Genomic DNA, 25,582 nt, shown 5'->3' with positions numbered 1-25,582 from the left:
TGCCTAACTTGTGGGATCTTGGCAAAGTAATTCGTCCCTTCTTGACCTCAATTTCCTCATCTATTGGGGTGGCCAGAAAGTTTATTTGGGTTTTTCCATAACATCTTACAGAAAAACCCCAATGAACTTTTTGGCTAACTCAGTACAAAATAAAGGTTTGGATGAGATGCTCTGTTAGGCCCTTCCAGTATTACCACCCAATAGAGAAGGTCAAAATAACCTCAAATTGGATAATTCTGTTCTTAATTTCAACAAACTTTACTTAACACCTACTGGATGCCAGGCATGGGTTAATTCTGGGGTATACACAGATGAGATATAGCCTCTGCCCTCAACATTTTTATACTCTATTTATCTACACCTTTTGTTCCAAGACAATTTAAGACAGGATGGGGCTTGCCTGGTGGCTCAGATGGTAAAGAATCTGCCTGCAATGCAGGAGACCCAGGTTCGATCCCTATCCCTGGGTCGAGAAGATCCCCTGGAGGAGGACATAGCAACCCACTCCAGTATTCTTGCTTGGAGAATCCCCATGGACAGAGGAGCCTGGTGGGCTACAGTCCATGGGGTCGTAGAGAGTCAGACACAACTGAGCAACTAACACTTTCACTTTTGTTCCAGGACAATTTAAAACGGGTCTTATAATCGCAAACAATGCTTCTCAAAGTGACTTCTTTGAACTACCAGTTCTATGAGTTCCTCAAAAACAAACCTCTATAGTTAAATAAGTTTAGGAAACAAATATCCTATATTCTCATCCTAGAAAGTCACATTAAACACATTAAAGCCTCCGGGGAGTCTTACAACAAGGAAACCTACGTATTTGATTATTGGAACATTTTCCAATTTGACCTCAGAACTCCTTGCTGCCACCCCAATCATTTACAATCATGTGAAAAATTCTATTCCACAAAACCCTCTTTGGGAAGCCCTGCTCTAGTGAGCTCCGCTTAGCACACAGGGCCTGGTGCACACATTCTGTGCAGCTCTGAAACTGCCAGGAAGAGCCCGTGTTCTCAGGGAGGGTCCACTCTACATGTAAAATCACAGGAACGCTCTTTCCATGGTCAGTTTCTTTAAATGGACCAGTCTGTATCCCGAGGGGCTGCACTGTCCAGCTGGTTTCAGGGTTTCAGAGACACCTGGAGTACCTGTGGCTTGCGTGAGGTTTGCTCTCATGCAACAATTTGCTTTGGAGATCATCACACCTCCCATTAGCCAGTATGAAGAGGCCTCCTCTCGGGGGGGAACCTGTTGACTTTCTTAAAGCAATATGCCCTTCCTTACCTGCTGCTAAAACTCATTAATTCCACAACCCTAAAACACATCAATAATTCAGAGAGCCCAAGTGGCGTTAACAATCCCCTCCGGAAGGATTCATACTGGGCATTTTCCAGAGCCCAAAATAATATAATTTTAAGGTTTAGAGAAGGGCTAGGCTTTTCAAAAGAAATAATGCCCTTTAAATGACAAGGGACTGCTTTATTTCCAACCTCTTGTTTAAGCCTACAAAGACTCCTTTGAAGCTAGAAGACTTTCAGAATCCCTGAAGGTATTTAGCTTTTATTTATGTGGTAGAGGAGCTATACAACATACCTATCCCGTTTACGTTTCTCGTTCTGGTCGTCTTGTGTGTTTTCACCCCTCCAGGCAGTTCTCTAGACGAGGGCACCATCATCTCCTACCTAGATGACAGCAATAGCCTCCTAATTGGTCTCTTTGCCCCTAAATGTTCCTTCTCCACTTTTCCCACAATATGGCCAGATTGACCCTTCCAAATCGTAAATGTCATCAAGTCATTTGCGTGCTGTTCACTCACTCATGTCCGGCTCTTCTGCAACCCCCATGGACTGCAGCCCACCAGGCTCTTCTGTCCATGGAATTTTCGCAGCAAGAACACTGGAGTGGGTTGCCATTTCCTTTTCCAGGGCGTCTTCCCAACCCAGGGATAGAACCTGCATCTCCTGCATTGGCAGGCAGACTCTTTGCTGCCTGGGAAGCCCCATCTAGTCAGTATCCTGCTTTTAAAAGCCTTCAGCGGCTTCTCGTATGCTATGTCATGGCCCACAGTTTTGGTCTATGAGGTCCTGCCTAAGCTGGGGAGGGCTCTCATTGCTACGTGGCCGTGGGATGTCCTCTATCACAATCCTCACCATGTTTCGTTGGAACTATTTTTAGTGTTTTAGTGACAATATATTTTTAGTGATTTTTCTGGGAGGCTGGGGCCTCGGGTGTGTGGCTCCACGTTTCCTCACACTTAGGAGGAGGTCAATATACTTGGTGGGTGGCTGTTGTCTCTCCAGTGTCTACCAAGGCAAGTGGACAGAAAGAACAAAAGCTGGCTTATCTTTGAACTGCAAAATACTCTACTCTGAAAAGTCCCAGGCTTACATATACCAACCTCTGAATTCTTTTTTGGGAATTACTAGCACCCATTCGGAGAAGGCAATGGCACCCCACTCCAGTACTCTTGCCTGGAAAATCCCATGTATGGAGGAGCCTGGTAGGCTGCAGTCCATGGGGTCGCTAAAAGTCGGACACAACTGAGCAACTTCACTTTCACTTTTTACTTTCCTGCATTGGAGAAGGAAATGGCAACCCACTCCAGTGTTCTTGCCTGGAGAATCCCAGGGACGGGGGAGCCTGGTGGGCTGCCATCTCTGGGGTCGCACAGAGTCGGACACGACTGAAGCGACTTAGCAGCAGCAGCACCTATTATACCAGAGAGACAGTCCGATGGGGGCTTGGTGGAGAACTAGATTTTTGGTAAGAAACATTTGCCTTTTAAAGTGACTTATGATTCATTGACCTAATCTAGCTCAAGGTTTGGTGAATATTTTCTGAACTGCAGATCAGAACAGGTGGCTTGAGAGAGAATGTGGGTTACTTCCTGGTGAAGGTGTCGGCTTGGAAGATGTGGTTTAGAGGAAGAACGTTGGAAATTAATGGGACATTCTTCATGACTATGACAGAAGAAAGAATATTGGAAATATGGATTAGGCCAGGAAATACAAAATCCTGGTTCTGCTACATACTACAAGTATGACCCAGGCTGGGCCATTCAACTTCTTCAACTTTAATTTCCTTTTCCAATCAAATGAGTATAATTCTATGTGTTCCCTTAAAAAAAATTCACAGGACTCACTTAAGACTCATGGATATGGAAAAACTTCACATAGTAGGAAAAACATTCACCAAATAGATGGTGACATTATTAAACCTAATCCATCTTGAGGATTCCCCTGATGATGATCATGTGTGAAATGCCTATTTTAAAGAGGCTCAGAGGTGTGACTCTTTCTTGCTGCAATAATTTTATTCTTGGTTGAAGGCCAGTATGTAAAATTCAAGGAACCTTGCTTCTCAACACCAGGCATCCATTGGACGGGCCCCACAATCACCTTTGCTGTATTTGGCAGAGATATCTCAGTTGAAATGCATTCAGTCATTTAGGTTGCCCTAAAATCCTTTCCATGGATTTTTAAACAGCAGTTGCTATCTCTTATTAAAAGCCAGTTTAGTCTTTTTCGTTACAGTTTCAAAAATTAGCCTGGCTAGTGAAGTCCTTCTCCAAGTTAAGGGCAAGGCTAAGAGCACGGCGATGAAGCAGCACAGCTAGCGTTTACTGAGCCCCACTCCTGCCCACGCGTGAACACTTTACACTCTCCACTTGACTCAGTCCTCGTGCCGGCCCTGTGAGGCAAGCTCTGTGATCATGTCCATTTTATAAGGACTCTTGAAGGGAAGGGAGGGAGGTCGGCCATCGCATTCACTAAGTGTCGGAGTTTAGATTCAGACTCTGGCAGTCGGACCCCAGCGTGTGTGTCCCTAAGCACTGAGCATATATTTGGTGCCCGGTGCTGTGTGAGGGCTTAAGGATAAAAAGATGAAGATGGCACGGTATTTCCTCCCTGGGATCTTGGAGCCTTTCTGGAACACACATATCTGATCATTCAGAGACTTCTTCTTAGAGCTGCTGCTGCTGCTGCTGCTAAGTCGCTTCAGTCGTGTCCGACTCTGTGTGACCCCATAGACGACAGCTCACCCAGGCTCTCCCGTCTCTGGGATTCTCCAGGCAAGAACACTGGAGTGAGTTGCCATTCCCTTCTCCAACGCATGAAAGGGAAAAGTGAAAGTGAAGCTGCTCAGTCGTGCTGACACTTAGTGACCCCATGGACTGCAGCCTACCAGGCTCCTCCATCCATGCAATTTTCCAGGCAAGAGTACTGGAATGGGTTGCCATTGCCTTCTCCTCTTACAGCAGTGAGGCCTTTTTGCGAAATTAGGTCCCATCAACTTAATGTAAATGGCAAGAGTTACTTTGCCTGTGGGGAACACTCTGCAAAGATAAAACTTAACTAAGTCAGGCCTTCTCTGAAGAGAGGAAAAAAAAAAAAAAATCCAAACAAACTGACCATTTACTCCGAGATCAGAGGTCTGTTTTCCCCTCATTTCTCCAGAGCCTGGCACAGTATCTAGTGGGAATGGAGTTCTTAAAAGATTCTTAGGTGGCTCCAGGGTCTCTGTCGCTTCCTGCCTCAGACCACGCACCCTGGTACCCAGCAACTCAATTCTGATGGACCAGGGGCCACAGGGATGGGCAGGGTGACATGAGATGGGGCAGAAAGGGTGTATGGGAAGGGAAGGATAACAGCACGATGGCAATGTCAAAAACAGATTGAGCACTTGCGAGCAGGGAAGAAGGACACTCCAGATATATCAACTGTCTCGTTGTCAAAACCCTGCCTGCGGGGCAGTGGATGCTGTGACAAAGTCCGGGACGTGGCAGCCTCGGGACGCCATGCTTAGAGGGTCCATGTGTATTTCTAGATGCACATTTCTTCTGTTATGCCCATACACAAACACACGCACAAAGACAACAGGGAAATAGAGGAAGACCATACCTTTAACTACCCTATCCAGATAGTGCGCTTGGGAAATAAAAGACAGCACATTTAAGGTAGGATCCAGAAAGTTCAACACTGCCTGTCACACAACCATGCCAGGTGCTGAGGAGACAAAGGGGGCCGCAGCCCACATTTGGGACAGACCTGCCAGGGAGAGGAAAATAAAACCAAAGACAAGACGACACAGGAGAGAAGGAGGGAGAGCAAGCACATTCTCCAGGAAGGGCCAAAAGGAACGTCAACCCACTCTGGGATCCAGGCGTTTGGAAATGTGATCATATAAACAAGAGGACATGTGGATAAGGAAACTGGGAGGAGGAGGAGAAGGATGGGAAGCTGCAAGAGTGGCCATGCTCCTGATCCGTCAGCTTCACGGAAAACTAGCATTTTGTCTGCCCAGAGCACCATCCACCTTCCCTTTGCTGTGCGAGAGTGAGGGAATCCTGTCTGGACAGAGGTGCCCACAGAAGGTTGGGGTTCAGAGACAGGCAAGATGTGAGTCATCTCTGATATGCACTAGGGGACTGGGTTGAGTCTTTGGTCAAATATACTGCTGGCCTATCTGCTTGCCATTCTTGTATTTTCCATGAACACATGCGCCCACATGAATGCAGAATGCTTGGTGTTCTAAGTGAGATGCGTCTCTCCTTTGTGCCTCTTACACAGAATGTGAGGTGCAGGTCAGTGGAGATCGCTGTAAAAGAAAAGAAACTCTGACCCCTTCTCAACTCTGATGAACTCAAAAAGGTATTTAGAATGATGTATGCTTTGTTTTCCAGCGCATACGCCATTGTTATGATCATACATCACCACTGGGGGGTTATATTCAAGCAGTGCATTATTTGGCAATCTGAGGTTTTGCTTATTTGTGAGTGTGTTAAATGTTAGTTGCTCAGCTGTGTCCGATTCTTTGCACCCCCATGGACTGTAGCCCACCAGGCTCCTCCGTCCATGGAATTCTCCAGGCAAGAATGCTGAAGTGAGTTCCGTGCCCTTCTCCAGGGGATCTTCCCTACCCAGGGACTGAGCCCGAGTCTCCTGCACTGCCGGCAGATTCTTTACTGTCTGAGCCACCAAGGAAGCCTATTGGTGTCAAACGTGGCTCTGAAATAAGCCTGCTGTGCATATATGTGGGTGCCTGGCTGTGCGTCTGGAGCAGGGCAGACCTCTTCATCCCCAGCACACATCAGTCACACTATCTCACCTTCCCCATTAGGCTGTGGTCACAGCCTTTGGAGGGGCTTCCCTCACATCTCCCCCTCTACAGCTCCCTCACAAGTGCTCCCAAGAAACCTGGGGAGACGGCTACCTCCTGAAGGGCTGATGTTTTCAGCTGGGCTGGCCCCTACACTTAGCTTGATTTCACACGTGAACCAGAAGTCCATAAGAGAGGGCTCAACTGCAGTGGTGAGGCCTTATCTGGAAGCCCTAGGGTTCTATAAACTGTGAGAACATTCTTGCTCTCTTCATACAAAAAAAGCATAAATTTTATGTTTTCAGTCCTCTGGACAGGACAGATACTGTTGCTGTTCATCAATATATATTTGCCTCCAAAGGCTCGTGGATGAAAGGCTATGTTCTTAGTTCAAGCCTCCTTGTGGTCTGTGCTTCAAGATGAAATACGCTACGAGAGGCTGCAGAGCCAAGTGGAAAATTGAGAAGAGGAGTTTAAACGGGTTTGTGTGCTTCCCCCTTCATTCTCAAAGATCCTGCAGAGTCCATGAGCTGACAGGATGTAAGGGAAAAATGCAAAGGGGACTGGTGTACTATGCAGGACCGAACAAACAAAACTGTGAACGGACAGACGGTGGAAAACAGGATCACCCCGCGTGGAAAAACAACCCCAGAAAGTGCCTCTGGAGAAGGTGAACTCTTTACTGATGCTTGGTGCTTTTGCAGCCTTCATCTTAGTCAAGCTTGTTCATCTAAGTTTGCAAAGTGATCCAACATTGCTTAGAGACCATCTCCCGGGATACGCCATCGGAGAGCCATAACATACGGGATTTCTTGGCTCAGCTGGTGTTCTTAGCTTTCTGATCTGCAGAGTTCTGTGAAGGGTCCGAATCATATATTCTGGTCATAACTCTGAACCCAGCTACAGACGAGATGGAGTGAGCCTAGACTTCTCTCAGGGGGCTGGCAAGGATGATTCCGCTGGATGAGACGCCACTGTTGGGATCCAAATGGCTAGACAGCTGTGCAGCGTCCATGTGGAGGGAGCTCTCAGACCATGGAAAATGTTGTCTCCAAACTCAATGGTAATATTGCGGCTCTGGTGATGAGTAAAGATTATATCCACTATGCAGACTAATCTCCCCAAGTTCAGGGGCTGACCTCAGAGAGCTTTTTCTCTCTCTTCTAATGTCATTTCATTTATAAGAACTATTTAGTAATAAAGTTCTCTATTAAGCATGTTTTTAGTACCTTGAACAAATGCTTACTAATTTATTAGATACAGGCAGGAATGGCAGCCAGTGTAAGTGACAGAGGCAGACTCAGGTTGCAATCAACATTGTGGGTTTCAGGAGACAAAAGTGGGCTCCACAAATCCTGAGATTCCTTCCCTACATAGAGACCTCAAGCCACACTGTGAATGCAAACGCTGATAACAGCCAGTCAACACCAAGTCCAAGCAACACCAAGTCCAAGGGTTCTCTGGGTGCAGAAAAGAGCTTTCTTGTCTCTACTGAAAATGAAAGTGGTAATTGGGTCTTTGAAGTCCAATGTCATTTACTTATAAAAGGCATGTGCAGAAGCCCACACTGTTGTTTCTTTCACTGTTTGAAAATCTTGGCGCATATGCCCTTGAGAAGAGTTCATTAAAATTTCATTGTGATTTTAAAGCACTAACTGTAAGAAAATATGATGTCAAGTCCCTAGGCTTGCATTATGCATGGTGGATTCAGGGCGTCCCCAAATTCCTTCATCTTTTTCTTCCAGATTTTAGGATGAAGACGATGGGAGTAGAATCATTTTCCTCTCGGACAATGATTGTCTTTTCAACACTGCACACGATTCTCAAGCTTCTGCTATATTCCTGTCACTATGCAAGGAACTGGAAACCGTGGAAGCACACAGTTATTTATAAAACAAGTTCTGGGCCTTTGACTGGAGGGAAGTCTGTGAGGCCTTAGTTCTCTTTAGTATTTCTATGACCTGCGACATGAAAGCTTCTCTCCTTTGCTTGCTTGTACCAATGGAAGTTTCTAAACATTTCTCTTGAGATAATCCCAATAAGCTTCAGGGGCCCCTTATCAAAGGCTGTGAAGAACACGGCAAGAAGCCTTTTTACTCTTATCCTCCAGGAGCCTCAGCTGACTCTAACAGTTGTATTGTGGGTATGTGTTGCTGCTGCTGCTGCTGCTGCTAAGTCGCTTCAGTTGTGTCTGACTGTGTGACCCTAGAGACGGCAGCCCACCAGACTCCCCCGTCCTTGGGATTCTCCAGGCAAGAGCACTGGAGTGGGTTGCCATTTCCTTCTCCAATGCATGAAAGTGAAAAGTGAAAGTGAAGTTGCTCAGTCATGTCTGACTCCTAGCGACCCTATGGACTGCAGCCTACCAGGCTCCGCTATCCATGGGATTTTCCAGGCAAGAGTACTGGAGTGGGTTGCCATTGCCTTCTCCGGTGGGTACGTGTTAGGTCAGATGAAACAAGGATCACTATGGTAGGTGATGACAACTGGGGTGGTTATAGTCATCTGAATTTCTTTCAGATGGATGACAGATCATCCAAGAGATACTCTTGTTGAGTTCTTGGATACGTTAATGCTCTTCTCTCTTTGGATAAAGGATCAGTGAGGAATATGTAGCCCATGGTACCCGCCCTGGGAGGGACTCACAGAGCTCACTAATTGGTCTCCAGTTTGCCACTCCTATCACGTGTGGGCTGAGAGCTCCCAGGAGCATCAACTAATCAAGCTTCTCTTCTGACAATGTGGGGGCAGATCCCTGCCCATGTTCTCTTTCTCCTTGTCAGCATTTGTCTTGCAACTCCTGGGTCCTGATGTGAGAGCATGCCTTTGAGGAGGCAGAAGGCAGGAGGAGAAGGGGACGACAGAGGCTGAGATGGTTGTATGGCATCACCAACTTGATGGACACGAGTTTGAGCAAGCTCCGGGAGTTGGTGATGGACAGGGAAGCCTGGCGTGCTGTAGTTTACGGGGTCGCAGAGTCGGACGTGACTGAGCGACTGAACTGTAAGCGTAGGATTATTTCACAGATGCAGATATCTTATGAGTGCTTGTGAGTCCTCTTGCTTGAGGACTGTCTGATAACACAAAAGAAACTCAAGAGCGAGTATTCAAAAGTGGACAAAGGACTCCAGAAGATTGTGTGGCCTTCCTTTATAATCCCTCTGCATTGTGAAGTCTGGCTTTGTTCACTCCAGTAATTGCATCATCACAGTATTATTTTGATCTTTACTCCCAGAGGAGGATTTGTTTAAGAATCAGGATTTATAGGACTGGACAGCTCTCCTGAAGCCTAGTAAATAATTCTGTATATCTGGCATTTTGAACAATCACAGCTTTGGGGTCAAGGTTGGAATTTTACAAATGTAATCAGAAGCTAGCATTTCCCATATGTGTTTTGGGACTTTATATTCAGGGGAAGTGAATAAAGTAACCATCATAGAAGTGATTTAAAATGTTGATGTTTTCAAAGAAACAGGAAAAATTAAACACCTTCTTAAATTTAGCTATGATTTTCAGCTTTCTCTGATGAAATAGGAGGTCAAGCCCCAGCCTTAAAAGATCCATAAAATTCTTGGAAAAGATGTCCAAAAATATGTTTTTGATGACTCTGTCTTGACTTGAGAAATGAATCCATGTTGCATCCTACCTTAACTTCTGGACTAGGGAAACTGGGTTCCATTTACACTAGGGTGTATTAGAAACAAGTAAGTGAGAGTGAAAAGGAAAATACCCCTTTTTATTTTTAGGAGCAGGTGATGATGGATGTGCGGTCTGTGGGCAGTGGAGGAGGGGCTGGAATGCCAGTGTCCCTGCAGGCCTCCCGCAGCCCCTTGCATCCTGACATCTGTGTTTTGTAGACAGAGAAACTGAAGTCCCCAGAGACCATGCGGTCTGCCATGGTGATTCTTCACCAAGACCTTTCTTGAAGATGCAAAGAGATGGATATTTCCTAACATAAAGAATTAAGATGGAAAATATTCTTGTTTTCTGACAAAAATATAGTCATTAAAGAGGAAGCCACTGCCAAATTTCCTTTCATTCTGAAACTAATCTATTTAATAAAAAAAAAAAAAAATCAAGTAGTTTCCATCAAAGAAAAGGTGGACCCAGATCTCCAAAAGGAGATTCCTAATTCCTGCTATGCAATCTACTCTGGGAAATGTCACTGGGTTAAGAAGGTTCTTATGCTGGGGACTTGTCACAGGGAGTTCAGACTTGTCTAAAGTCTTCTACCCTGGTGATTAGGTAATCAAGCCATCCTTTCCTGTTTATACGGAAGGCGGGAGTGTGCAAATAGACAGCGCTGCTCTCTTCGGCGCCCACTGCATGGAGGTGTCTGAATCAGCATTGTGGACCCTGGCCTTTTCTCTGCTATAAGACAAAACCACACTGCAACATAGGAACTAGCTGCACTATAATCAACCCTCATATAATAAGGAAGCCTGATTACAAGAGAAAATTTAACATTTTGAATTTCTAACTTTTCACACCAGTAGTTTTTGCTTTTCCTAAATGATCCTCACAGGGAGTGTAGTTCCCTGGAAATAGAACAAAGTGCTTCTTGCCGCCATTAAAGATTAAAGAGAGGCTTCTCCTTCTCCTTTCTGTTCTGAAAAGAAAAAAGAAGGCACCACCATTGTTTCCCTCCTTTGTATCTTGCACCCCCTTCCCTTCTACCGACAAGGTTACTGGAGGGTTCCTTTGGCACTACGGTGTTGAGTTTCTGGCAGGAATGCAGCTGGCCACAGGCGAGACGCACAGAGGGCAAGCTGCCATGCGGGGAGACGAGACAGGGACAAAGGAAACGCTCACCACACAATGACAGGTAATAGAATTCCCGGCCAACGTCCTTTCATCTGAGCCACTATGACTAGCCCATTGCTTCTTCAATGTCCTGTGACATTTTCTGGTATTTATGACTGTCAACCTTCCTCTTGAATCGTGTGCACTTTTACCTTGATGTATTTCTTATCTGGAGGGGAAACAGCATTTGCAATCCCAAGGTGGAATTTGCTCTTACAGAGTGACAGCCGGGTGTGCAGGGGAGGTGGGAGGGCCTGCTTTGACTTCTTGGCATCCAAACAAAGGGATGCTCTTCAAGTCGGGCCGATGATCATCCACGAGACGCTAGATGGAGCACCGCCCACCCCCAAGCCCTGCCATGAATCATCCGTGACCGGATGAGGGGAGACTTTCCCTAAATCCCTCGTCATTTGACTCAGACGAGATACTTTAATCTTATAAAAGTCTGACATCCATAAACCTTGTGCAACTTGGTGGGGTGAGCTGAGGACTCTGTAAGCAAGTGAGAGAAAACAGAGGCACTCTCCCTGGGCTCTGATTTTGGTTTTAATAAGCACGGGTTCCCTTCTGGTCTGGGAGGCTAAGAGGTCAGCCTGTCCTTAGTCATGCAGAAAAGGGAAGGTGAAGGCGGAGCCGAGTTTAAAGAAGCAGGCGGGCCTCCTGAGTGACTCGGGCCACTTCTCTTTCAGGAGGTGTCCAGGGCTGTCATGAGATAGGATGACTCTGACAGAAAGAAGCCACCCAGAGGCGCACAGGGCGGTACCGCAGCACGTTCTGCTATGGAAAAGCAGGCCGGGCTGCTGGCACCGGATGGGAGCAGCTTTGCGTGCTGGCAAGAGCATTGGCTGGCAAACTAACTGTGGGACTCTGAGCGCCTCTGGAATAGGAGGGCCCAGCCTCTGGGAAGGACAAGAGCTGGAGGCCTCTGCAGAAAACCCGGGCTTTCACTGTGGCTCAGAAAACCAAGCCTCAAGTTCCCTTTCTACTTAATGGTTAAGTGACTGTAGGCCTCGGGTCCCTGCAAAGAAGGGGATAATACACGTGCCTTCATGGGGTGATGGCTGGGTGTATGAAATGATGCAGTCAAAGCCCTTAGCACAGAGCTGGCTACACTGTAAACAACTCAAATATCAGAAGCCATTATTATTGATGTTAATAAGTATAAGGCATTCCAGAGCCATTTATAAACAGAGCGACGGGGTGGGGGTGGACATGATCAATAAAAACTAATTTCAGGATATAAAACAGAAAGAATGAAGCTGTTAAAAAAAAAACATGAAATAAGAGGGAGCTCCATCTGTTCAAAATTCCTTCATCCCTCAAAATCTTTGGGGCTTGCCTCCCAGTTTCTGTAAGACTCAGGAGGGGACTTTCAGAGCTGGAGAGGCAGCCAGCGTCCTGCCTCCTAAAGCCATGTGCTCACCATCTGATCACAGATCCTTTCTTTAAAAAAAAAAAACAAAAACATGGAAGGGAAGAAGTTAAAACATAGATACACAAACCAGTTGATTCAATAAAGACGTTTTGGTGAGTGTTCATTCCAGGATAATAAACCAAGCAAATGTCTGGCTGTGTTTAAAATCAACAAAACCAGCAGGAAAGGCAGAAAGAAGGGAATGGAGTGATCAGCTTGTTTTGAAAGCTGCCAACAGTGCTGCTTCAGCAGGGGCTAGTGCTGAGGAGCCCTCCGGAGAGGGGAAAGGAGACAAAGGCAGACAGGACGGAAGCCGGGGACAGGAGTGAGGGGGAGGACCCCAGGCCTAATGGGCTGCAGATGTGGCCTGGGGCCTATGGGAAGCTTCCTCCAGGACTCCAGGCCTCTCTGGGAGTACAGGCCTAGGAGGCCGTGGTGGGAGGGGTCAGTGCTAGAACCAAGATCTCCCAACCAGACCATAAATTTGATTTAATGGGCTACATGTAATGAGCAGTACAATGTGCCAGCCTGTGCTAAGCTCTTTACCGGCATGCTTGCCCCCATTTCATAGGTGAGCAAACTGAGGCTCCGAGAGACACTTAGACCTTGCTCACAGTTGCTCAGCGGTAGAGTCATCTGCCTCATTCTTCAACCCCAGCTCCTTAACACAAAGCTGTCATCCATTTGGCCTGGGCAGAGCGAGCCCCAGCTGGTCGAGACCCAGGAAATGCAGGTTGGGAGAGAAAAGGTTCCGAATCCCGACTGTGAATTCAAATCCAACTGCTGTCTAGGACAAGCTGACCATAATGTCGTCGGATGAAAGGACTCTTGGCCCAGCTCCCGCATGCGATGGGCGCTCCCCAGAGTGCCCGGCAGATGCAGGCAGCGTGCAGCCCTCCAGGGAGGCCCGGGCCCGGCCCACATACCGATGGTGCAGTGCTCGCCGTTCCAGCCCGGGCTGCACTCGCACTTGCCGTCGCGGCAGGTTCCGTGCTCCGCGCAGCGCGGGTGGCAGGCGCGCTGGTCGCAGGCCGCCCCCATCCAGCCGTCCTCGCAGCGGCACGTGCCCCCCGCGCAGACGCCGTGGCCCCCGCAGTCAGCAGCGCAGATCTCTGTGGGGCGGGGTGGGGGGAGACAAAACAGGCACTGAGCAAGCTTTTCTGGGGAACAAGGGTCACACTTGGCTCCCCTCTGCCGGTCTCTGTGAGCTGTCAGGGTTCCAGAGGCTCGGGGCTAATCCCTGTGGACAAGGACCCCCTGAGAGAATAGTTCTCCCGGTGGAGGCCTGTCCCCAGCCCCTCTCCTCATCAAAACAGGATGGATTGCCTCTGCTCTCTTTGCTTCTCCCTGTGGCCAGCCTGTCCCCACTTGTGTGCTTGCCACTCCAAAAGGGACCAGCCTTCGGAACAGATGTGATGGAAAGTCAGATTTAATTAGAAACCAGTTATGTGTGAAAACAAAGCGAGGATGAGTCCCTCATCGCCAAGTCAAGTGCTTGTGGGTTTGGCTGGGGTGCGTGAAGGGTCCTGGGCTTGCGTTTCACTCCAGCCTTGACTCTAATTGAGATGGGATGAAAGGGAGGTTGGCCCTCCAGCACCCCACGGGGGTAACTCTGGGTGGCTGTTCTGGGCTTTTGCTGGGTTTATGCCTTGTCCATTTGCTCATGGCTTCACCCCAACTCCAAGCACCATTGAAATGGCCTTTCCCATTCAAAGCAATACTGGCTTGGGGGTGAGGGCAACTTCACAGCCAGAGTGGAGTTGCCCAGCCCTTCACAAAGGCCTGATTGTGAGATGGCACAACACACACACACACGACCTGATTCACAAGCCCCTCGGGGTTTGGGGCCAGTGACATCTTCACGGTTGCACAGGCAGAGGCTGTGGAGGCTCTGAAAACAACTGCTTTTTAGGAAACCGGTTGAACAACTGGGGCCCTTGATGCTCTTGGCCAGGGATGTGATGGAGACCCTAATTAGATTCTGTGCCTTGTGGCCCAATGTTCTTCAAAAGAAAATCCCAACACCTTTAATTGCTTTCCAATTAGACTGACTGGCACCCGCATCAAGTTGCATTTGCCCATTACCCCTTCCAAGCTGTACTTCTGATTTCAAAGTTACTAACAGTTTAAGTACTTTTGAAAAAGGAAGGAAAATAAAATTAGATCTCAGAGGCTCAGAACTTTCATCTTAATCTACGAGGCAGTGGCTAAAATGTTCAAGTGAGAGTGAAAAAGCTGGCTTAAAATTCAACATTCAAAAAAGAAGATTATGGCATCTGGACCCATCACTTCACGGCAAATAGATGGGGAAACAATGGAAACAGTGAGAGACTTTAACTTCTTGGGCTCCAAAATCACTGCAGATGGTGACTGAGGCCATGAAATGAAAAGGTGCCTGCTCCTTGGAAGAAAAGCTATGATCAACCTAGACAGCATATTAAAAAGCAGACATTACTGACAAAGGGTCTGTCTAGTCAAAGCTATGGTTCTTCCAGTAGTCATGTATGCATGTGAGAGGTGGAGCATAAGGAAAGTTGAGTGCCGAAGAATTGATACTTTTGAACTGTGGTGTTGGGGAAGACTCTTGAGAAGCCCTTGGACTGCAAGGAGATCAAACCAGTCCATCCTAAAGCAAATCAGTCCTGAATATTCACTGGAAGGACGGATGCCGAGGCTGAAACTCCAATACTTTGGCCACCTGATGTGAAGAGTTGATGCATTGGAAAAGACCCTGGTACTGGGAAAGATTGAAGGCAGGAGGAGAAGGGGACAACAGAGGATGAGATGGTTGGATGGCACCACTGACTCGATGGACATGAGTCTGAGCAAGCTCTGGGAGTTGGTGATGGACAGGGAAGCCTGCTGTGCTGCAGTCCATGGGGTTGCAGAGAATTGGACATGACTGAGTGACTGAACTGAACTGAAAAATACTCAAGAGTTAAAAAAAGAAAACAACAGTAAGAGTGTCCGTATCTGAGGTGTTCCTACACCTGACATCTTGGCCAGCAAACTAGCTAGAGAGGGAGGGCGTGCCTACGGTACCACACCAGGTTTCCTGGCTACCCAGAGGAGAAAGAGGCTGCTGAAAAATGTGAGGAAAGAGCCCTGACCTGGAGTCACGGGATTTGGTCTCTACACCAGGTTCAGGAGCAGAAGCTTTGTGACCCTGGTCAGGTTCCTTGACTTTGCTGGTGATGCTGCCCCTCAGCATTTCTACTGCCATTCAGGGCCAGCAGAAGTGGACAATGGCAAGTGGTGTGGCAAGATCACTAACTCAAGAAAGATTTCTCAGGACAGTGATGGATGTCACTGGATATCCAAGGACCGGGTTTGCACGGTTCATGCCTGCTCAGCCACTGATCTCCTGCGTGACCTTGGGGAGGTCACCTGCCCTCTTCGGGTGTCAGCTTCCTTATCAACTGCAGGGGGAACCAGACGGCAACTGAGACTGTGGGAGTCTCCGATGTAAACATCCTCCATGTTGCACAGCCTCATCCATCCGCAGGGCTGGGCCCCTCCTCCTCTGAGAAGCTGCCCACGATTCACCTGGCGGCGGCTGTCTTGCTCGATGCCTTTCCAGATGACATGGTAGACTGCTCTTCCACTTCTGTGTGTGTCACTGTCGGATGCAGGACACCCTGAGGCTGGATGAAGTCTTCTGATCGCCTCTAGGCCTGATACCCAGCATGGTTCTTGGCACAGAAAGACCCTTAATTAAGGTTTGTTGGAAACAAATCCATGCATGCCTGGGGTTACCGGTGCCAAAGAATTTAAAACAGTTCAGGTACACCCTGCTCAGCCTGGCTGACAGTCAGTCCAGGCCTGTCTGTCTGCTGTAAAAACTCCCCGAGTGAGGGTGCGGCTGTGGAGCAGTGTCAGGACAGCCAGCAGCCCTCCAGGAAGGGGGATTTCTCAAGGTGTTCTTCAAGCTTCTTTCCCTTCTCGCTCCCATGGACAGTGTGTTGGACTTCCCTCAAGATGAAGGCCGACAGTCTCGGGTCCCTGGGTCTCCCCGTGTCTCGAGTCTGAAATTTCTAGCCCTACGGCACAGCGCTGCAAGGACATCCACCCAGGTGCCTCCGGAGGCAGGCCTGCACTCAGGTCTGGCAGATACCTCCACCTGAGAGCTTCAGGGAAGGTCAGCTTAGCCTTTGTTTGGGTTTACTCAGCATATTTCCCAGGTGGCAGTTTATGCTGTGAAAGTAAACTGCAAACAATGCTTCTATTCACTGAGATGTGAGCCTGGAGAGGGACAGGCTGTATGGGCCAAAGCCTAGGTGTTGGGGGCCGCGGGGCTCTTAGGGTTCATAGTCTCAGTGTTGGGGGTCGTAGGGCACTTGGAGGTCACAGGGTTGAGAGCAGAAGAGGCAGGTCTTCCCCAGCATTTGAGGGTCTCACTTCAGGTCCTCACTATTGGGTAGTTCATTCTTTTACTAATTAACCTGGAGGCAGTGTGCATGGAAGACCTGAAGACTTGGGATCAGGTATGACTCCAAAGCTTGTGCCTGTTGTGGAACCTCAGACAGCAGATTCAATTGCTCTGAGCTTCACTTCCTTCCTCTGCAAAATGGGAATGGTGACAGCACCCACTCCAGAGGGCTCTGATGTACAGTTTATCCTGATTCCTTTATTCTTCCAGTAACAGTCCACGCCTGCCTGCTTTGTGCCAGAGACTGTGCCTGGTGCTAGGAACACAGAGCTCCATAGGACACAGTCTCTGCCCCCAGGAGATCGCTGAGCAGAGAAAGCACAAACTGATTGCTAAGATCATCTGAGTGATTTACAGCTGGTACTCACTTTGGCACCTTTCTGCTTATGTGCAATGAATAAAGAATCCTGGATCTTAGGATCAGACAGATTTGGGATCTGTTCTTGGCTTTGTCCCTTACTGGCTGGGTAATCTTCAAGGTGCCAGTTACGCAATTCACTAAATCTCAATTTCATTTATGTAAAATGAGGATAAATAACTCCCACTTCACCAATCTTACAGGGATGGTGTTAGATCAAATGAGATAATGTGGGGGAAAGTCACTTCTGCTTAATACCATAACACAGGTTTCACAGTTTACAAAGCCCTCTTCACATCCAGTTCCTCAATTAACTATCACTGCAATGTTGTGTGAACACCTGGCTACTATCCTTCCAATAGGTGAGGCTCCCAAGACCCAGAGCGCATAGGGGATTCGACACGGTTGTGTGTTCCTCTGGTCCTTTCGCCTCATTCTGACAATCCTCAGCACACCGCTGCAGGACAGACGTTTCACAGATGTGGAGACTGAGTCCCAGACTGGACAGGGGCGGGCTCTCCTCCAAGCGAAACTTCTGGTTCTTCCAGAAGATGTGCCCCTGTTTCTGGCTCTGTTGCTCATCCTTCGTTACGTTCAGGTCAGACCCTGGCTGTGTGTGAAATGCAATGAGATTCTCTACGCAGGTTCCCCCCCATCAGTCGAGCCTACTTTTCTCCTCTGGAGATCACAGGGCTGTCCCTCCAAACAAAATGGTAAACATCCATTTACCACCAGTTTACACAAAACGTGCTGCCCTGGCACAGAGCTGAGGTTGCCTGGTGGCTGGGCACCCCTCCATCAGTCCTTTTACAAGCTGGACTGTGAGCTCTTGCACATTTTAATGGAAGGGGCCTGAACGGGGTGACCTTGATGTTTATGGGGTGCTAACTGATGGCAACGCAACCTGTCGGTGCTGAGGTTCTCCTCTGAAGATGCGCCTCCCGCCTGAGTGCAGGAGGCCCGCTGCCTCGTGGAGGGAGCAGAAGCCTGAGACACTACTTTCTCATTCAGCCGCAAAAGGTAGGCCCATTGTTATGCTTTTATGTTCATCAATTATTATTATTTTTTTCTCCTTGAAATAAAAGGAACTGCTTTGTTTTTCCTTTTCCGATTCTGCTTTGGCATTAAAACAGATATAACTTCCCAGACTGGCTGGTGAAAACCAAACAGAATGATGCAAACGAATGTGCTTTGAGCTCTCCTGCACCTTTTACGTAATGTAAGTGGCACTTTGTGAACTTCCGCTCAGAGCTCCTACATCTCAGGTGTAAACTGTGGATGACACTGACTACTGCCGAGACTTGTTTGCTGAATTTCTTTGCTCCCAGCGGGCACTGGGGATCCAATGGTGAGCATGACAGACACGGCTCTTTCCTGACTCTAAGAAGGGACATCCTGGCATGGCAGATGCATGTAACCTAATGAAGTTAAATGAGTTAAGATGAATGGAAGTGAAGCTTCTAGCATGGAGCCTGGCACACAGTCAGGGGATAAACTGCACACACATATTCGTATAAGAAAGGAAATGGGGTGTGGTACAATGCGATTCAGACGTGAATTCTGACTTATGTAACATATCTGACACAAGCAAGCATTTGCTAAAGGCTAGGGGACAGTCACGTGATTCACATCAGTACTTTCTGAGTAAATGCTGGAAGACTGGGGCCTGGTGGAATCCTCTGATGTGCTATAGGGTACACGATCCACAGAGTAGACTTGGCTTCAGACTTCGGCTGCCCAGTCTCCTTGAGTTCTCGTGGAGTCCTTGGGAGAAGTACTTAATCTCTCTGCATCATACTTCTCCCCCAAATGGGGAGAGCAGTAATGGTCCCCTACACGGTGAGTGGTGATAACAGAAGCAAAGGGCAAATGTGTAACTGTGATATGAAATGTGCTCTGTAAACTGTGCCATGTACATCCTGTTACGCACACAACTGATTGATGGGGACCTAAGGCATCCTGTTTTTCCAGTAGTCATGTACAATTGTGAGAGTCAGACCATAAGGAAGGCTGAGTGCTGACAAATTGATGTTTTTGAATTGGGGTGCTGGAGAAGACTCTTGAGAGTCCCTTGGACAGTGAGGCAATCAAACCAGTCCATCCTAAAGGAAATCAGTCCTGAATATTCATTGGAAGGACTGATGCTGAAGCTGAAGCTCTAATACTTTGGCCACCTGATGTGAAGAGCAGACTCACTGGAAAAGACCCTGATGCTGGGAAAGATTGAAGGCAGGGGGAGAAGAAGGTGGCAGAGAATGAGATGGTTAGATAGTGTCAGTGACTCAATGGACATGAATCTGAATAAACTTTGGGGGACAGTGAGGGACAAAGGAGCCTAGTGAGCTGCAGTCCACGGAGTTGCAAATAGTCAGATATGACTTAGCGATTGAACAACATCAACCAGACACCCAGTATCAGTGCAGCTCTGAGTCACCTGGAAGAGATGCACCTCCCTGAAGAGCAAACCAGTTTCTAGCAGTGGCCTCAAACTTTGGGTATGAAGTTACACAGCACACTACCACCAGCCAAGACAAAACAGGCTTCAAAACCATCTATGTGTGTCACTCGGCTTCCTCTTGAAATCAGGCAGAAATCCCTAACTGTCCTAAAGTTCTCATTCCAAGTCTGTAAAGTTCTTGCTCAACTGTGCAGGGCCTTGGGGACGAACCAGGTCAGGCCCAAGAACACCTTAGCTTTTCTGCTGGGAAAAGCCACACCCAGAGCACCTCCCCTTCCCCACCCGCCCTGTGCCCTGCCTCTCTGGGGTCTGTGTCTATCTTCTCTTTAGACTGGAAGCCCACCTGCCAGCAGGCTCTAGCGTTTTTTCATTCTTGGGTCCCCGGCAGCAGGCACCAGACCTGGCACAGCATGTGCCTTCAATAAATATTTGCTGAAAGAACAGATGAATTAAAAAAAAAACCAAACTCATGGAAGAGACGTTATATCAGCTGGCTCAACTCTATCTCAGAGCCATATTGTACCCAATTTACTTGGTTAAATACAGTCACACAGGGGGTCAGTCTCCTTTGTATTTAACTGTCTTAGAAACTTATCTTCTCCAACCTCCGACTGGAGCTTGCAACCTTAAAGTGTCTCAGTTCTTACACGCTCACTCGCATCTTCCTTCACACCAATGGCCACACCCACCCCCTTTCTATGATGCAGAAGCAGGTGGACACATGATGAAGAGGTGAAGAGGTTGGGGAAATATATATGGTTTGGCTGTTGGTTAACTGCGCTCCAAAGTGTATACATGAGGGAAAGGCTGCCCCAGGCTCCTCTCATTAAATGTTAATCCCCATATGAACCTAGACAAAGCCTGGGACCTATCACAGCTATGTTTTAATTTGTCTGAATTTACTTTACAATCCTCTTCATTAAAATAACTGGTAAGGGAAACTGTGTCTTTCCTCCAAAGGGAGAGACTTATATATAATTTTCCTATAAAATTTCTTCCACTTGGAAAGATGCTCAAAATTGACACAAGTGGGAGAGAGAGGAGACCTCATGCAATGATCTGTGCGCCTTCTTCCTGAGCAAGGAACAGATGTAGGTGAAGCTGTCTTTAAAACTCCAGGGATGTGAAAGCAGAGCTGTGACCTCCCGGGAAGACTGTAATAAGTCTGTATTGTGAGTTTCTTAGAGTGATGTTAAGAAATTTTAGTAAGTGTTAAATAATTTTAAATGGCATCACTGACATGAGTTTGAGCAGGCTCCGGGAGTTGGTGATGGACAGGGAGACCTGGCATGGGGTCGCAAAGAGTTGGACATGACTGAGCAACTGAAATGAACTGAACTGAACTGAACTGAATTTTAAATGGTTTCCACTAGGACTTTCTGTTGCATCACTAGCTCATCTGAGTTAGTGCACAGTTTGGGGAATTTGTCTGAAATCCTGGTCCTTGAAAATTCCTTAGGGAATTTCTCATGAAGTCCTTGGATACTTTAAGTGTGTCCCTACAACTAAACAGCATTTGGGGCAAAATATAAGGGCAAATTATAGAACCACTGTTGATGGCACACAAATAATATCTCACTAAATTCTCACAACACCCCTGCAGTTACATTTGTACTCCCTTATCATCACTGAGCAAAGAGCTTGGAGAAATTAAGTGACTTGCTCAGAGGCACTTAGCTAGAATGAAAGGTGACTATGATTAACACAGCTTTTTTGGTCTGTAAGCAGCAGGATCTGGTTTAGGTAAAACCTCAGATGTAATGTGACATATGTCCTTATTAATGATGTATTACATCATCAGCCCAGCTAGACTAGCAAGTCTCCAAAATCAGAATCTGAGTCTCCGTTCTCACCCTGATGCAATGTTTATTGTGTTCAGTACTCTTCCTTTCATTTGTCTCTTTAGCTGTCTTTTCAGCCTCCATTCATCTATCTGCCTGTCCATCAGCCCATCCATCTGTCCATCTACCCATCATCCAATCAGCTCTTCCGTCAACAGGCCACCTAACTGCCCATTCATCCATCAATCTTCCATCCATCCATTCATCTATCCACCCATCCATCTATCGTGTGACTTGGGCAAGTTACTCCAACTTTCTGTGCCTCAGCTTTCCCACCTTCAAAATAGAGACACCAGCATCTCAGGCTCACGTGGGTCTGAACGAGCATCATGTAATGCGCCTAACGTCACGCACACCTTTTTTTTTGTAGAGCAGCAGCAGCAGTAGTGTTAGTCCCTCAGTCGTGTCCGACTTTGCGACCCCATGGACTGTAGCCTGCCAGGCTTCTCTGTCCATGGGATTCTCCAGGCAAGAATACTGGAGAGGACTGCCATTCCCTCCTCCAGAGGATCTTCCTGAACCAGGGATCAAACCCGAGTCTCCTGCATTGCAGGCAGATTCTTCACCGTCTGAGCTACAGGGAACTTCTGAATATGGCAATTATTTTATGTTTACGTTCTAGAAGAGCCGGGTGTGGGATGCAGTTTGAAGATATACTGGGGAAAGCAAGGTGAGGGGTGGGCAACTGAGGTGCCTCTCAAGAACTGGAGAGGCCTGGACGTGGAGCCTAATCAGAAGGCTAGGCTTCCTGCGCCTCGTGCCCTCGGGATAGGTGAGCGGCAGAGACCTGTGCAGGGCACAGGTGAGGATGATGAGAGAGCGTTAATCCATGGCCTTGGGATTCTCAGTGAAGGAGGAAGCTCCACTGAGCAGGGTGCTGATGGAGAGATGTGGACATTTGAAAGAGCCCCTTGGGGACTGAGCACAAGAACTCACAAAGTACAGGATGAACTGCAGCTGGAAGGGCTCAGGAGAGGCTAAAGAGCGTGAGCACGCTGTGATTTGGGTTGTGGCGCTCTGAGGCCCGGCCATAAGATCAGGGACAGTGAGTAGCTAGAATAACCCTGGGTTTTGCAAGGGGGATGTGGAAGATAGGTGCAGACATGGGGAGCTGAGAGTGATGGAAGAAGGCAGCTGGAGATGAAGGACCAAGGGGGAAATGGATGAGAAGGAGGGTTAGCCAGGAGATGCTGGGCAAGAAGTGGCTTGGACGTGGCCAGGGAATTGCCTTTAGGTGGGTTTAGGGGTAAGAGAGAAAAAGAGGAGGAAAACTTAGAAGGGCAGTTTTCACAGTCAGAGCGGGAGAAGGCATCTTCAGTTCAGTTCAGTTCAGTTGCTCAGTCGTGTCCGACTCTTTGTGACCCCATGAATTGCAGCATGCCAGGCCTCCCTGCCCATCACCAACTCCCGGAGTTCACTCAAACTCACGTCCATCGAGTCAGTGATGCCATCCAGCCATCTCATCATCTGTCGTCCTCTTCTGCCCCCAATCCCTCCCAGCACCAGAGTCTTTTCCAGTGAGTGAACTCTTTGCATGAGGTGGCCAAAGTATTGGAGTTTCAGCTTTAGCATCAGTCCTTCCAAAGAACACCCAGGACTGATCTCCTTTAGAATGGACTGGTTGGATCTCCTTGTAGTCCAAGGGACTCTCAAGAGTCTTCTCCAACACCACAGTTCAAAAACATCTATTTCTTCTTTATTGACTATGCCAAAGCCTTTGACTGTGTGGATCACAATAAACTGTGGAAAATTCTGAAAGAGATGGGAATACCAGACCACCTGACCCGCCTCTTGAGAAACCTATATGCAGGTCAGGAAGCAACAGTTAGAACCGGACATGGAACAACAGACTGGTTCCAAATAGGACAAGGAGTATGTCAAGGCTATATATTGTCACCCTGTTTATTTAACTTCTATGCAGAGTACATCATGAGAAACGCTGGGCTGGAAGAAGCACAAGCTGGAATCAAGGTTGCCGAGAGAAATATCAATAACCTCAGATATGCAGATGACACCACCCTTATGGCAGAAAGTGAGGAGGAGCTAAAAAGCCTCTTGATGAAAGTGAAAGAGGAGAGTGAAAAAGTTGGTTTAAAGCTCAACATTCAGAAAACTAAGATCATGGCATCCGGCCCCATCACTTCATGGCAAATAGATGGGGAAACAGTGGAAACAGTGTCAGACTTTATTTTTTTGGGTTCCAAAATCACTGCAGATGGTGATTGCAGCCATGAAATTAAACGACGCTTACTCCTTGGAAGGAGAAGTTATCTTAGAGATCCTCTAACCATCCTGTGGACAACATGGGCCAAATACAGAAGTGCAGAGTGACATGTAGGGTGGTACTTGAGCAAGAGCTTGACGGCTGCCTTAGGAAATGCTCAGGTACAGGGCCAGCCAAGTGGCTAACAGAGGGGGTGGGCTCACCGCTCTGCGGCCTCTCCTCTGTGCCTCTGGACAGGCTGCTTCCATGGTCCAGGTGCTCCTTTCCCCTAGTCTTCACATGTTGAACTCTGGCTCCAAGGCTACCTCTTCCTTGAAGCTGCCTTCCAATTTCCCAACTGGAAGGGGCTTCATCTCCTGCCTTCCCAAAGCACTCTATGCAAGCCTTTCTTTATCAGAGTTATCAGTCTGCCTGTGTTGCCTCCAGAACCCTCCCACCATCAGATTAGTCTCTGCATCCCACACTGAGTCTGATATAGAAAATGTATCCTTAGACTGCATCCGCCAGGTTCCAGTGCCCTGAGGCAGGGTACTCCACGTAACTATTCAAGGCCCTGTGATTTTGCACAGGACAGAGGCCTTGATTTAGGCAAGCTGGGTATAAAAGTCAGCTCTGATACTTCCCAGCTCCAGGAAACAAACATTGCACATAGCTGAGTCGTATTTTTGTCATTTCTAAAACAGCAGTAAAGACAGAATCTGAAAACTGAAAATATATTGAGCATCTACTATGTGACAGGCACCCTTCGATGCTGGGGATTCAGAAATGGTATTAAATTACTTCTATCTTCAAGGAACTCAAATCTATCTAGGTGTATAAATGGGCATAAAGCTGGCCACCATGCCTGGCACACAGTAGGCTAATTGCAATTTAACCTTCTCTTCCACAGGCCAGAAATCCCTGCATTTTGAATGATTTGGCTCAAATATAGCATCTCTCTCCCTCCCTCCCTCCCCCACAAAATTGGGCAGATGGCTTTTTAGTCTCAGCGCAGGTTTCAGGAAGCAGCCAGAAGGGAGGGAGGCACAGGAAAAGGGCGTCTGACTCCTTCACAGTAATTAGTCTCCTTTTGACATTGAGGCCAAAGCCAAGTCACTCTTCTGTGCCTCTCACCCTCTGTCCCTGTCACGGCAGAGCAGAGCTGCTCCAAGCGCCACCTCGGCTCCCAGGTCTAGATGGCAGGAAGCTAACGAGCCTTGGAGAGCACATGGCCTTTCACCTCACTCAGGGAGCTCGGAAAGTTCTCAAACCAAGCAGAAAAGTGGATTCCAGTATGTCAGTGCAGAGCAGTCTCCAATCTATTCTCCTAGGACCAGAATTTCAAGCTTTGTGAAGCACCTATCGCAGGGAGTAGGAACTACCCATCTTAATTGGAGGGTATTCTGGCTTCCTGATTAGGGGAGTTCAAAGCTAGCACAGGGGAGGCCTTCAGACAGTCTGACTTAGCTGAAGGATAACAAGCCAGGACTGGAGAGCAGAGACACCAAAACCGGTGACTGGGATATGTATTTTTAGCTGGGGCTGAAACAATGCCTGCGTGAAAGGGCCCAAGTAGGGAAACTGAGAGACATCTGGTGTTGAGACCTCCAGCCCATGCATGCTTTTGTGAAGGCCTGCCTCTCCATCCAGTCATGTGCTCATCCATCTAACTCTGTCCTGATCACCTCCTCCTGGAAGTCCCCTAGGCACCTCCAACTACATGCCAAAATTAGAGAAAGCTTGCTAAAGCCAAACCTGACCGTGTCGCAGATCTGCCTGAAACGTCCCAGTGGCTTCCACTGACAGATGAAATCTAAACTCGTTCAAGGCCATTCATGACCTGATGCCTGCTAACTTCCTCACCTCTGATTCCTCTCACTACTGCCACAAATATCCTAAGCTAAGCTACTCCAAGTTTCAGCTTCCGGGGGTGGCTCAGTGGTAAAGAATCTGCCTGACAATGCAGGAGATGCA

At 47.7% G+C, this 25,582-nt stretch overlaps 1 protein-coding gene across 1 annotated transcript in view; it reads right to left on the bottom strand.

Moving 5' to 3' along the window:
* Positions 1-25,582, bottom strand: part of TENM4 (teneurin transmembrane protein 4) — a 441,581-nt gene that overhangs the window by 112,561 nt on the left and 303,438 nt on the right. The window contains exons 12-13 of the mRNA XM_052662001.1: positions 13,246-13,431; positions 4,905-4,931 (exon numbers count right to left, since the gene is read on the bottom strand). Coding sequence (XP_052517961.1) covers positions 4,905-4,931; positions 13,246-13,431 — 213 coding nt within the window. The remainder of the gene's footprint in view (positions 1-4,904; positions 4,932-13,245; positions 13,432-25,582) is intronic.

The sequence above is a fragment of the Budorcas taxicolor genome, chromosome 25 (genome assembly GCF_023091745.1).
Source record: "Budorcas taxicolor isolate Tak-1 chromosome 25, Takin1.1, whole genome shotgun sequence".
NCBI lineage: Eukaryota > Metazoa > Chordata > Mammalia > Artiodactyla > Bovidae > Budorcas > Budorcas taxicolor.
The sequence above is the reverse complement of the archived record's forward strand: the minus strand, read 5'-3'. Positions and strand labels throughout refer to the sequence as shown.